Source organism: Ovis aries, chromosome 3 (genome assembly GCF_016772045.2).
Source record: "Ovis aries strain OAR_USU_Benz2616 breed Rambouillet chromosome 3, ARS-UI_Ramb_v3.0, whole genome shotgun sequence".
NCBI classification, from domain to species: Eukaryota; Metazoa; Chordata; class Mammalia; order Artiodactyla; family Bovidae; genus Ovis; species Ovis aries.
The window spans coordinates 3577876-3591415 of NC_056056.1; the positions used below are offsets into that span (position 1 = coordinate 3577876).

The 13540-nt window shown below is 65.1% G+C and overlaps 1 protein-coding gene across 17 annotated transcripts in view; it reads right to left on the bottom strand.

The window, feature by feature from the left end:
• The window catches only part of KCNT1 (potassium sodium-activated channel subfamily T member 1), a 70614-nt gene that overhangs the window by 30039 nt on the left and 27035 nt on the right, over positions 1-13540 (bottom strand). For 6 of the 17 annotated variants that reach the window (XR_006059062.2, XM_042245474.1, XM_042245475.1 and 3 more), the window contains exons 1-3: positions 8458-8705; positions 2158-2237; positions 1491-1590 (exon numbers count right to left, since the gene is read on the bottom strand). Coding sequence is in view for 16 of the 17 variants with exons in the window: in XM_042245474.1 (XP_042101408.1) it covers positions 1491-1590; positions 2158-2237; positions 8458-8690 (413 nt within the window). In the remaining variant the exon portion in view is untranslated. Of the gene's footprint in view, positions 1-1490; positions 1591-2157; positions 2238-6964; positions 7131-8457; positions 8706-12984; positions 13158-13540 lie in introns of those variants that run through there. The other 11 variants (XM_042245477.2, XM_027966204.3, XM_027966202.3 and 8 more) reach the window with 5 other exon arrangements.

Genomic DNA, 13540 nt, shown 5'->3' on the forward strand with positions numbered 1-13540 from the left:
TCTCCCACCCACCCACCACGTGCCAGGTGCTGTGCATTGAATACAACAGACCTGGTCTCCCTGGGGATGTAAAGCCAGGTGCCTCGATGTCTCTGGAGGTGGGAGAAGGTGAGATGAACACAGAAAAGTACTCTCAACGTCAGTTAGAGCCCTTCTCAAACCACCACGGTGGGACCTGCCCTCCCACACTCTGGATGAAGACGAGGTCTGTTCTCAGGAGCAGGTGAAAGAGTCTGGCCTGGCGACCCGCCCCACTGCACGTGGGGGTGGGGAAGATGCAAGCTTGCACAGCGACCTTTCACCCCTGCCTCCTTCCTAACTCAGCCAGCAGGAGCCCAGTGGCCAGGCCCTATCCTCCAGTGAGGAGGGGTAGGATCTGCTCTGAGCAGCTGGGGAGACAAGTGACTGACCACATCCTGACTGCAGGGCCCTCGGCCTCTGGACACCCACCCTTAGGGTGAGTGGCAGAACATTTGAGAAAGTCCCCTGCCCACGAGCCCAGAGACCGAGCAGAAGAGGAACATATAAGAAGGAAAGGGTTTCAGACAAACCCCGAGATGCCGACGGCAGGACACCTGCAGCGGGGCTGACGCCTGAAGATGAAGAGCTCTTGGAAATCACAAAACACGGGAGCAGAAGTGAAAACCTCAGCTAGAGGGCTGGAGAGGAAGCCAAGGAAACCCCCAGAAAGAGGAGAAACAGGAGAGAGGACCACTCCATAACCTTCTGGAACCCCAATCTGGGTAGAGGGAGTCAAGAGAGGCTCCCAGGGCAGATGGGAACCCAGCTGCAGACGAGCCCAGCCCTGCGTGCCCCCAGCTCAGTGTCCACCAGGACCAACGTGGTGCTGAGAAGGGATCACGCCAGGCGTCCCTGAGACGTGACAGACATGGGCACAGAGAGCCAGCCCCACCAGCTTCCAGGGCAGAGAACTGCTTCCCACCAGCAGTGCGAGCAGGACTGCAGGGCCCTCTGGACAACATGAGACAGGAATCACCTCGTCCAGCTGTGGGCTCTTGGGCATCCGCTCAGGAGGCGCGGGCACTGTGCCCATGGCCCTGCTGGGAAGCCTCACAGCAGGTGTTCCATGTAAATAAGGGAGAGGCCCCAGGGCCGGGAGGGGCAGGGGGAACCAGGGGTGCCCAGGGAAAGGGGCTCACCTCCTCTCCCCACTGAGGCCTGCTACCCCCACCCACCCAGGAGGAGCTGGGGGAGCCAGAGCCCCTTACGGAGACCCCCGGGCCCCCCTGGGCAGGCAGGGAGGGAGTACCCCAGACCCTCTGGGAGGGCTCTGTCCGGGTGCAGCTGCACGTGCAGCCACCGACCATGGCAAGGACACCCAGTGTCAGCGCCAGCCTGAGGGCTGTGTCCCAGCCATGGCTCTGGGCGGCGGGGCCTGGGGGGGTCCCACACACAGACCCCTGTGCAAACCCCATCAGCCTCTGTCACGGCACCGGGAGGGCCCAGCCCCCGGCCCGCAGGTCACCCACCATCCGATCCCCAGGGCTGGGTCGTCCAGCAGGACGCGGACAATGTACAGCAGGCAGGTCAGCAGCTTCAGGGAGAAGTTGAACAGCCGGATCCTCAGGCCTGTGGGTGAGGGTGGGTGGGGCAGGCAGTGGTCAGGGCTCCTGGAGCGGCTGGGACTCTGCACCTGGGCTGCTGTACCTGGCTGTCCTGACCAGCACTGACCAGGTGGCTCTGCGTTGAGGGGGCTCTGCCAGGCCGGCCTCCGAGAGGCTCCATGCCCTCCTGCCTCATGGACGAGGTGCACAGTGTCCCTGAGCTGCTGGCCCTGGGGGTGGGCCTGGGGCTTGGGGGAGCAACCTACAGATCGATGGAACAGAACCCACAGGCACCACCTCCGCACCCCATCCTGCATCCCAGGTGGCCAGCCTTCTGCTGGGAAGGCAGGTGGAGGGAGCCCACAGGGCAAAGGGGAGGGCCACATGGTGGTGCCAGGGAGCCCCGTCAGGTGAGGGGCTGAGCTGTGCCCCTGGTGGCCGTGGCTAGCCCTGCCTCCAGGAGGGGCGCACCTCCCCAGGGTCCCGGCATCTCCCACCCTGGAAGGTGGCAAGGAGACAAGGAGCATGCCCATCACCCCACCCGCTCCAACAGAGGCCCCTCTGCCCTGCCCCCCCAACAGAACCCACTCACTGGATCTTTGGTTTTTGATGAAGAACAGCTTAAGCCTCTCCTTGAAAGTGTTCTCGTTGACGTAGAACTCCACCTGGACCCTGGGGGGCAGGAAGGTGTGGGCTTGGGGTCAGGGGGCTCCAGCCCAAAGCCCCACATTCCCACGTGTCCCCAGCAGACCTGCTGGCTGGTTGCCTCCCTCCCAGAGCCCAGGGCCCTCCAGGCCCTGCAGACGCGCACACTCATGGCCCCCAGCCTGGGCCGTCATGGCAGCTGCCAGGACTACAGGTGGCCTGAGTGGCTGGCCCTTGGCTCAAAACACACCATATGCTTTGCACAGAATGTTCCAGAAGCTGATGGCCAGGTGCTTTTCTGGGGGCCCCTGGTGGCTGTGCCTAGAGGCCCGCTGTAGCCTGTGGGATGGTCAGGGCTGGCAGGGGGCCCTCTCCAGCTGCGGCTGTTGCCCTGGACAATCCTCAGACACCCTGAGCCCCTGGGTGGGCGCCCAGCCTCTGGGGAACAGACCGCACAAACTGGCAGGAGCAGCCTGATGAATGAGGAGGCAGATGGGGGAAGGGCCATCTGGTCACCCACAGTGAGATGGGGCCTGGGAGAACGGGCCGCTGCCCACACCTTAGGTGCAGGCCCGCTGTGGCCGGCCGGGGCATCGTGTTCTACCATAGTGAGAACTCTGGTATTGACAGCAGGCAGGACGGCCACAGCCCTGCCGCCAGGTTCTTGCGCAGGAAGGGTCTAGCATTGCCTTCCTCCCGGAAGTGGGTCTGGGGCTGGGACCACCTTGCTCTGGGCTGGCACCTGCTGGCCCCTACACGGCCTCCATTCCAGGCTGCCTCAGCTGCAACGGAGGCTGGTCTCAGGACCTCAAAGTGGCCTGCTGGCATCACTGCTGTTCCCTGCCCCCTGACCAGACAGAGGCACCGGTAGCCTGGGATTTGGGGTGAGGCTTTGTGCCAGGAAGGCCCGGTCCAAGTTACCCAGATGTCAGGTGTAGGCGAGCCAATCCACCCCCAGAGATGTTGTGGAGGTGGGACAAAGCCGTCAGGTGAGGCAGTGGCTCACCCACGGCTCTGTGTGATGGTCATGACACACAGAGAGAGGAGGCAGGGACATCCAGCACCCTGGAGGCAGAGTTGTGCTGCCCAAGGAATCCTGGAGGGCTGCATGGAGGAGGTGGCAGTTGAGCAGCTGGGATGCAGGACAGTGGTCCACAGGCAGAGGCGAGGTGCACGCTGGCCCCAGTCCCTGCTCCCCACTCTTGCCCCCATTCAGAGCAGGGGCTCTGAACATCCTCCCCCTCTGGCCAGGCTCCAGCTCTGATCAATGCAGAAATTAATGCCGCCGTCACCTTGAAAGTTTCGTGACACCGCTCTGCCAGGGGCTGGCAACCCCATCATCTTTGCGAAGTGTTTAAAATATTCATTGCTCCCACAGTCTGTTCGACCCAAAGCATCTGAAACAGACCTGATGTTCTGGCAGCAGCCGTCTGCACCCGCCCAGGTGGTGGACCCGAGGGAGGGGCTGTGGGCAGAGCCCCAGCACCTTCCTGACCTTTGCAGACTGGGGGGCCCTGGCCTGACCACAGCGGCCACCCCTGGTCGCAGGGCTCAAGAAGGGCCCAGGGGGAGGGACAGTGGTATGGGCCTCCCCACCCTCAGGGCCGGATGCAGTGTGGCCAGCGGGGCAGCAGGACAGGCCTCCCGCAGAGCAGGGTCCAAGCCCAGAGCACCCCCTGGACACTGCGCACCCCGGCACATCTCTGTTAGCCCGCTGTGAGAGGGGATGGGCCTGTGCCACCGGTGCGCCCGATGGTACCCCCCAGCCCGCACACCTCTGTGCACCCCACTGTCCGCTGCTCCCAAGCACATCACTGTACGTCACAGCCCAGCGTACTCCTCACGAGTGTGAGTCACTCAGTCGTGTCTGACCTTTCCAACCCCATGGACTGTAGCCCACCAGGCTCCTCTGTCCAAGGAATTCTCCAGGCAAGAACACCGGAGTGGGTTGCCATGCCCTCCTCCAGGGGATCGTCCTGACCCAGGGAGCGATCCCGGGTCTCCTGCATTTGCCGGCGGCTTCCGTACCATCTGAGCCCCCGGGGAAGCCTGCATGGTTCCTGGTGCATCCCTGAGCACGCCACTGTGCCCTGTGCCCCATCGTAGACCACACCCAGCCACACCCCACTGTGCACGGCACCCTTGTGCACCCAGGGCGCCCCAGCACCCGGCACTGCGCCTCCACGGCTCGCCGTACACTGTACTCCAGTACCTCTCTGCACACCCCACTGCACCCCAGTGTACCCCCCTGGACCTGAACCCAGCCTCCTCTGTAGGTGCTGCCTGGGGCCAGGTCAGTGGAGCTCCCGAGGCTCCCTGGGGGGAGCTGGTCAAAAGCCTTCTCTGTGAAGGAGGGGCTCAGACAACCCGAGCTGGGCCGGGGCCAGGTCAGGGGCAGACACCCCTGAGTGGTGCCCACATGTTCCAAGGGACCACATGCCCCCTCACTCTCTTGCCTTCACAGCGAAGCCTCAAGGAGGGGTCCCCCCACTCATGCCCTCCACTTGGGCACCCCTCCCCTGAAAGTCCGTGCCCAGACCCGGGGGTCAGGATAGTTGACCTGGGACCAGTTACTCCTAGCAATTAGTAGACTAGGAACTGCTCCTAGTAACTGATGTGGACAAGAGACCCACATCACCTGTCAATCCCCTCGCCCAGGCAGCTGTGGACACCGACAGGCCTGGCCTGGGAATCTGAGCCTGGGTGCTGGGGAAATCCACATAGCCGCTTCCACTTTTTTTTTTCTTCTTTTTATTTTGGCTGCACCATGTGGCATGGGGGATCTTCCCTGAGCAAGGATCGAACCTGTGCCCCTTGCACTAGAAGCATGCATCTTAACCACTGGACTGCCAGGGAAGTCTGTTGTCTCCACGAGCTGTGGCTGCCCACTTCTCCCACCACAAAACGCAAGTTGCAAGCTTTCCCTTTAACCTGAAGTTTAAGGCGGTGGGTGTAATTCAGCCGAGGGCGTGCTCTTGGCTCAGCAAGGCTCCTGAAGGAAATGGCCACCCCGGGGGGCATGGGCCATCTGGCCTGACAGACAGAGCCCTGAGCCTCACCTGCCTGGCCTCACCTGCCTGAGCCACAGCTGCCTCACCTGGGGAACAGGCAGTGACAGGAACCGCCTGCCCCGGGGAATCCTGAGGGTGTCTGGCAGGGCTGCTGCAACTGTGGAGAAATCAAAACAGTCTCTATACCTTGGGTTCTCCCCTGAAAAGTCAGGCTCTGCTGTGCTTAGTCACTCAGTCATGTCCAACTCTTTGTGACCCCATGGACTGTAGCCCGCCAGGCTCCTCTGTCCATGCGATTCTCTAGGCAAGAATACCAGAGTGGGTTGCCATGCCCTCCTCCAGGGGATCTTCCCCACCCAAGGACTGAACCTAGGTCTCCTGCATTGCAGGGAGATTCTTTACCAACTGAGCCACCAGGGAAGCCCCCAAATCCAGCTAATCGTTGGTTTTCAGAGGAGGATTAAGTGAGAGAGGACCCCTGCCCTTGGCCCTGCCCTGCCCCCCTCTCTCAGTGGTGCCAGCGATCAGGGCTGGTTTTGTTGAGACCGACTCTGGCCGACACCTATCCCTCACATCACCCAGAGAAGATGGCGCTGTGCTATAAGCCCATGTGTGTGGCTGCAGGTGGCACGTGGTGGATGCCCACCAGCTGTGGCTCAAGGCCCCTTGGTGGCCCCGTGGTGGAGGCCAGTTGCCAAACCTGTGGCATGCTGCTCTGAGGGGAGGGCTGGGCAGGGACTAGGACCTGGCACACCACTAAGAGCTCACACAGCGACGGCCCTGCTAACAAGCTCAAGAGCCCTGGGCAGGGGCAGACGAGGCGTCCACCCCCTATATGCCTGCTCCTGTTCAGCCACTCATTCCTTCAGCGGACGGCCAGCGGGGAGGGCTGGGCACAGCAGAGGGGCCACTGCTGCTCAGCCCAGGGCGCAGGAAGGTGTCAAGCCCTCGGCAGGCCTAGTTATGGAGCCCTGAGGCTTCCGGGACCCCGCCTCAGAAGGGCCCTGGGGCACCCCCTGGAGTTAGGTCATGAGCCCCAGGCCAAACCCACACCCGTCCCGGGACAGTCCTCAGCCCTGGTCTGTCTGTCCTGCTCGGAGTGAGCAGCTCTCTGACTGTGAGGACAGAAACTCAGGCTGGGCAGCTCAAGAGCCATGCCCCCAGCCCCTCACTGGGCCTCTCAGGGGGCTCCTGCCAGCCTCGTGCCCACACGCCTGGAAACGGAAGCCCACCCAGGCTGGGTGCTGGCTCACGTCACCCAGCGGGTTGAAAGACATGGGCCTTTGGGCTCCCCCCGGAGCCCAGGGCTCTCAAGTTTCGGGTGCCAGCAGTCAGCTCTGGCCCATCCCCACATGGCTTGCATTCTAGTGGCCCAGGCCCAGGCCCAGGCTGGTGTGCAGGGTCTTGTCCACACTGGATGGACTGGAGGGGGCCCCCTTGTGCCAGCAAAGTGGCTCGAACCCCACCTACCCCACCCCACGCCCGGACGGGACCTGCCAGGCGCAGCAGGTGGAGGACGCTGCCGCCCTCCCTGGTTGACTGGGGGGCTGACTGGTGGGCTGACCAGCAGGCTGGGGAGTGGCCTTCCAGGGATTGCTGGCAGGCGGTTCTGGCACAGATGGCCTGTGCCGGGAAGCTGCAAACTCAGGGCCAGGCGGCCAGCCCTGGTGGGAGGGTGGCCAGACACCAGGCACATGGCCGCGGGCAGGCCCACCCGCCTGGCTGTGACAGCCGCGCACTCACATGGGGCCGAGGTCCGGCGGCCTCCTTCCTGGAGGCCTGCTGCGGGCTGGTGGATGTCCAGCAGGTTCCCGGGAGCTCTAGGCAGGAGGCCGAGGAGCCCGCGGGCAAGACAGAAGAGCAGAGACTGGGCCCGAGCGCCAACTCCGAGGCCTGCTATTCTGAGACTGAGCAGAACCTGTGACCTGCCCAGGGGCCCGGGCGGGACAGACACATGGCCAGCTCCGCTCCAGGTCCTGGGCTGGACCGGCAGGGAGCCGGGCTGGTCCGGTTTGGGGGCGGGGCCATTGAGCTGACGGTGGCGCTGGGACCACTCTGCCCCACCACACCCAGCCCGGTTGCAGATTTGCCAGTGGGGACGACGGGGGGACACGGGGCTCTGCTGTAGCCCTCCACCCACCCACCACTGCACAGGCTGGGGCACAGGCCAGCCTGCGGCCACAGGCCTCCTTTCTGCCAGTTGCCCCTCCTGGGGTCTGGGATGCCAAGGAAAGCGAGGGCTCCAAGCTGCCAGGCAGAGTGGGCAGCGACCTCTCAAAGCAACAGTGTTGTCCTGGGCCTCCCCAGTACTGGCCTCACACCTTGGCTGGGTCACGGCCCCGACAAGCCTCCTTGGGCCTCCAAGGGCCCAGGGATATTTGATCTGCTGGTGACCACGCAGCTCTGGGGCAGAGGACCACAGCCTCAGCCCCTTGGGCAGCTGCAACTGTCCACTCCCCCCTCCCCCCACCAACAGCCTGGGACCTGCCCCAGGGAGCTGGCGGAGGCACCCTCCCCCTCTCTGGTTACCCGCTGCACCACGGCTGGGGGACGGAGGCCCAGGGCTGGCCTGGGTAACGATGCCCGAGCCTCGGGCTGCAGGAGGAAGTGTGGAGAAGCCCCGAGTAGGTGATGGTGGCCGCTGCCAATGGTGTTAATTAACGAAAGAATAATCAGGCCCCATGTGGTGGCCAATCTGGACTCCCTGGGCGTGAGCAGGTGAGGAGGGGCTCCTTCCCATGAATATGCCCAGCGGAGGAGCTGAGGGGTTTGGGTCCCTAGACCTCAAAGGGCCCTCTGCAGCCCTAACTGAAGCCAGGAAAAGCCTGGAGGGGCTCCCCGGTGGGGCAGCTGGGCCAGGCGCCTGGAGTTCTGGATCTGCACAGGTGGCCGCAGTGGGCTGAAGCCTTCGTTCCCAGCAGTCACCTGTTTGCCTGACCCCACACCAGTACCATAGTGGGGTCCTCATCCCTTCCTAAGGGCTGTCGTCACCACCGTGGGGCTCTGGACACCCCATTTCCCACTCCCAGGCTCCTTCCCAGAGAGCCACGCTGCGTTCTGCCCCCAGCCTCAGCCCCACTCAAGGTCCAGCAGTCCTGGCCGTGCCCTGCTCTGGCCCGGCTGCAGGACAGATGGTGCTGGGCGCGGCGGACCCTCCCCCTGGGCAGTCACGGCCCAAGCCCCTTCCCCCAGGGTCTGCTCGGGGCCAGGAGGACACCTGTGAACCAAGCACTTACTCAGACACAGAGGAGTCCAGGCTAAACTCTTCCATGTGAAGCCTGAGGGCGGAATGGAGCAGACACGTCAATGCAGACAGCGGACGGATGGACAGATGGGGGAGCCTGGGCTCCCAGACACAGAGGGAGGACTCGGGCATGGGCCGAGGGGAGCAGGGTACGCCCACGCGCACACCCCCTGGCCCCCTGAGCACCCCAGAAGCAGCACGGTGCCTGCGGCAGCGCGGGTACATGCGCCCCGCCCCCACCCCGGCAGGACAGGGTGACCCTCCCAGCGGAGGGCACGCAGGACGGGCCCTGCCTGCAGCCAGGTGAGTGGCTGGACAGCAGGTTCAGGAGTGCCCACCGCTCTGCTCTGCACTGAGACTGCCCCAGGCCCCTGTGACCCCAGGGTCCAGGAAGGAGCAGGTCAGCCCCCTCGACACCCAGGAAGCTGACGGCAGCGAGGGGCGCCCCCCACACAGGAGCCACCAGCTGGACGTGACAGTTGGTCTCCTTGTCGTCAAGCCTGCCCACCTCTCCTCGATGCCCCTGCCCTCTACAGGCCCTGGTGCCACCCCACTGCCCTGTCCCCTCGGCTTCCTGGTGACAAGGCAGTCCGATGCTTCTTAGGGACCCCCAGGGGCACCCCCTCTCCTGGGCCAGCAACACACACCTGCTGCCCTTGAGGCTGCCTTGGCCTAGGGTTTTTCCAGACTGGCTGCAGCCAGAGAACACTGAGGTGGGTGTGGCCTGCGCTAACTGGAGACTGGGAGGGAGAAGCTGGTGGGAGCATCAGGAGCTGGGTGGGGGGGTGCAGCACAGAGGGCCTGCTCTTTGTTGGTGTCCCTCCCATCTGCCCCAGCATCTCCAGCTTCATGGGGCCTCTCCTTCAATCCTTAAAGCAAACATCTTCCAGAAGAGGAAACCAAGGTTCAGAGAGGACCGCTGCCTTCCCAAGGCCACAGGCAGGGAGGAGGGAGCCAGCCTGCTTTGCCTTGTATAGGGCTCTCTGGGTGGGGCCCCAGCCTGTAGCTCTGGGTGCCCCGCAGGTGGGCTGGGTGCTGGCTGGGCCTGCAGAGAGCAGGGGGGGCCTGGGCTTCACTGAGTCTGGGGTCTCTGGGAGCTTCTGACAGGTTCTGCTTAGTTGTCGTCAATCCAGACCCCGCCCCCCCACCGCCCCCGAGGCTGCAGTTTCCCATCCATCTCGCCTCCCCTGTCCCCCACTTGCTCTGGTCATAGCAGTGCTGTGGTCCACAGCGTGTGTGCCCTCAGGCGGGTTTGTGCTTTGCCTTCATGTCTCATTAAATGGTGTTTTTCCCCCATAGCAGTAAGTTGAATTGGTGTATCACTATGCAGTTCCAGGAGAAGGCAATGGCAACCCACTCCAGTACTCTTGCCTGGAAAATCCCATGGACGGAGGAGCCTGGTAGGCTGCAGTCCACGGGGTTGCACAGAGCCGGGCACGACTGAAGCAACTTAGCAGCATGTTTATCCAGCTCAGATCCCCTCTGGCCCAGGCACTGCCTGAGTGCTGAGTTGGGTGACAGCTGCTCCCCCGGGGGCGGGAGCCTGGTAGGGCCACAGCCTGTCCCAGCGTCAGGTCAGGGCGGACCAGGAACTCGCTGGGAGCAGGCCGGGGATGGGGGATGGGAGAGAGGCTGGGTTCCTGCCAGGGGGCGGGGGCACATGAAGGTGTGGGTCTGCAGGGGCGGAGGGGGCCCCCCGGGGTGAGGACTCCTGGGAAAAACCCGGCGAGGGGGAGGGAGGGAGACTTGGGCGGGCCAGTGGGAGGCCGGCCACAGGCGAGGGATCCGGGAGGAACAGCAGGAGAGCAGGGTGGCACCAAGCTCAGAGCACAAGGGGCAGGTGGGCTCAGCCCCCAGAGCAAAGTGCACAGCCGGCCCTGGGCTGGCCAAGGTGCTGTTTCCTCCAGCGCTCACTCTCCCTGCCTGCCGCAGCCCCCATCGTCCTCAGAAGCCCCCAGGGCCCCGCACACAGAGGTGGCCCCGGAGCCCCCAGGCCTGTCCTAGGTGGGAGCCAGGCTCAGAGGGGCCGTCCTGAGTTCGGGGTTGGCGGGCGGTGGGGGGCGGTGGCGGAGGGGTGGCGCGTGTACGGTTGCCCTCAGCTGCCACTCACTGCAGCTGCCCCAGGGTCTCCAGCTGATTCTCACCCTGCCCAGGCCCTGCACCACCTGCACAGGCTCTGCCTGACTCCACCCCACGCCCCAAGACCCCACCCCTCCTTTCTGCCCTTCACAAAGAGCCCCTGGGCTAGAGTTTTGCCTTTGTCTCCAACCCTTCCTTCAGCCCAGCTCTGAGCGAGTGGCTTCCTTGGTTGCCCCTCCTGGTAAGGGTCCTGGGTTGGCGAGCCCTGCCCCTGAAGCTACCCTGGAGGAGGCGCAGACAGCCCCAAGGTCCCGCTCACAGGCCTCCCCTGCTGGCGGCCCCTCACTCCTTGCCCAGGTCCTCCTGTGCCCCCCCTACCTTCCCCTCCCTGGACCCTCTTGCCCTCTTTCTGCCCTGGGGCTCCCTTGACCTCTGCGAGCAGCCTCCAGTGGGAGCTCAGAGCTCATCCTGGCCTCTGCTGCCCACTGTTCCCCTTGCCCATGTTCTCCCCTCCACGGAGTCCAGGAGAAGGGTGGCAGGGTGGCAGGGGCAGGCGGTGGGGGGCGATCTGGGCAGGGCATTGGGAGCCGGCCCCTCCCTGTGGCTCAGTCCCCTGGGGGCAGTGGAGACCCCTGCCTCTGCTGTGCTACCTCCCCAGCAGTGGTGAGGCCTCCGGGAGGCTCTGGGCCTCCCTGGGGAGGGCTGAGGCCTGGCTGGTTCCAGACACTGCACACAGGTTGGGGCAGGAGCTACAGCCACTGGCTCCTCCAGCAGAGGGCACCCACCTGCCTGCTCGGGTCTTTGCAGAATTGAAACCCTGCAAGTCCTCGTCTGCTCCGGAACCTGCCATGGCTCCCCACTGCTTCCGTCTGGAGCAAACTCCACAGCGTGCACCTAATGCTTCCGGAGACGAGCTGCAGGCACCAGCCCCCAGTGCTGCCGGGCTGGCTGTGCAGTTGCTCTGAGGACCCTGCCCCTCAGGGGCAGCTTGGGGACCCAGCCAGGCTGCTCACACGCAGGGTCTGTGCAGGACTGGGGGTGGCAGGGGTCGGAGTAGGGGGAGGGCTTCCTGGAGGAGGTGTCCCCGCCACCGCAGCTCCCGTGCTGCACTGCGGGTTCAGATGCAGCTTGGACAGGACCTGCCATCCCTGTGTCCCTACAGGAACAGGGACAGCGGGAAGCCAGTCATTTGCAGGGGCCAGGCTGCCGGTAACCAGAGCCTCTGGGCTCACTGCTTCCTACAGCCTCCAGGAAGGGAAAGGAGAAGAGAGGAATCTGGTCTCCAGGGCCTTGGCCAGCACTCGCCTCCCTCCTGCCCAGGGGCTGCCCATTAGCTGTATGAGTCCACCAGGAGTGCCCGTTAGAGCACTTAGTCTCCTGCCTTAGCAGTCTCCTCCGGCAAATGGGAATGACCGCGGGGCAGCTGCCCTCTAGGGGCGTGCCAAGGAGCAGGAGATGGGTGCGAGAGTGCGGAGGGTCCAGAGGGCCTGTGGTCAGTGGCGGGGGGTGGGGGAGGCTCCCCAGGCACCCATGGTCTGCCATCTGCCAGGCTGAGTCTCTGCCAACGCCTCACCCCAACCCTCACATGGCACCACACCCCAGCACCCCAGGCTTTGGCCTTGGCTGTCTCCTCTGCCCGGAAGCCTCTGCCCATCTCCCGGTGCTCCGCCTGCAGGGCCAGCGCCCCAGGAAGCCTCCCCTCTCCTTGTCCCAGCCCAGCCCACACAGGTTTTCGTGCCCACAACGTGTGCCCACATTGGGGGGTCTGATTCATCTCAGTTTCCCCCGCAGCATCTAGAAGGGCTCCTGGCACAGGAGAGATGCTGGCTAAGAGTTAGTGCTGCAGGCTGAGCCTCAGTGTCCTCATCAGTGAAATGGGGGTGTCATGCTGGGCCCATGCTCGAGGAGGGGCTGGAGGGGGTCGGCAGGACCCTGCCGGGCTGGGAGAACAAGCCTCCTGCACCTTTACTGCCACGAACTCCAGGCACCAGCCCCAGGGAGCCTGAGTCCCCAGCCTGCGCCCCAGCTCCCATCTGCTCTGCGGCTGCCCTGGGCCTCACACTGCTTACCTCTGGAGCGGGACACAGATGCTGGCCCTGCCTCACCCCAAGTGGCTGCTGGGGACCAACATGAGTGTAGCCTCCAGCCGGACAGGGCTTGGGCAGGGGTCAGCAGGTCCCCACCTCCTTTCTCTCCTCCGATTTCACCTGCAGGCCCACTGCTCAGCCTCTCAGAGCAGGAGGGAGCAGGGGTCCCACAGGCAGACGGGAGACACAAGGGGAGGGGCGCTTGGGAGCGGGGTCCCCAGGGGAGACCCGGCCGTCCCTCCCCTCCCCGGGGCTGCAAGCAACGCGGCAGGTGCAGCGGAGCGGAGCCCGTGCAGGATGCGAGCGCAGAGAGCAAAGCCCCTCCCGGCGGCGCCCCGCGCCCCCGCCCCTACCTCTGGCCCACGTCGCTGCCCACGGAGCCCCCGCCGCGGGCCGGCAGCAGCGGGCTGAGCCCGTGCGGCTCCTCAGGGGCCGAGGCGCCGGCCGGGGTGCCCCCAGGGCCCGCCTTGCCCTCGGACGGCGAGCGCGGCAGCTTGGCCCGCGCCATCCTGCCGGAGCGCACGGCGGCGGCGGCGGGAGGCGGGGGCGGAACGGGCGCTACCATCTCCGCGCGCCTCCCCGCGCTCCCCGCGCCGCCGCCGCAGTGGAACGGCCGAGGGGGGGCTGGGATGCTGGGGGGCGGTCGGGCTCCTTCCCGCCTCGACCGGGGGCGCCCAGGCTCGGCCCCCTCCCCATCCCCGGAGCTCAGAGGGCGCCTCACATGGGAGCGGGGCGTCTCGGCGCCCCGGGCTGCGAGGGGTCTGCCTTCCCACGGAAGGAGTAGTAATAGTCACGCTGGCCCGCACGGCGCGGGAGGAGGGGAGGGAGAGTAGCGCGGTGGCAGCTGTGGCTCTTGGCCGATCACCTCCGCAGGCGGGGGCTGCTGGAGCCGGGGACCCCAGGCGGCCT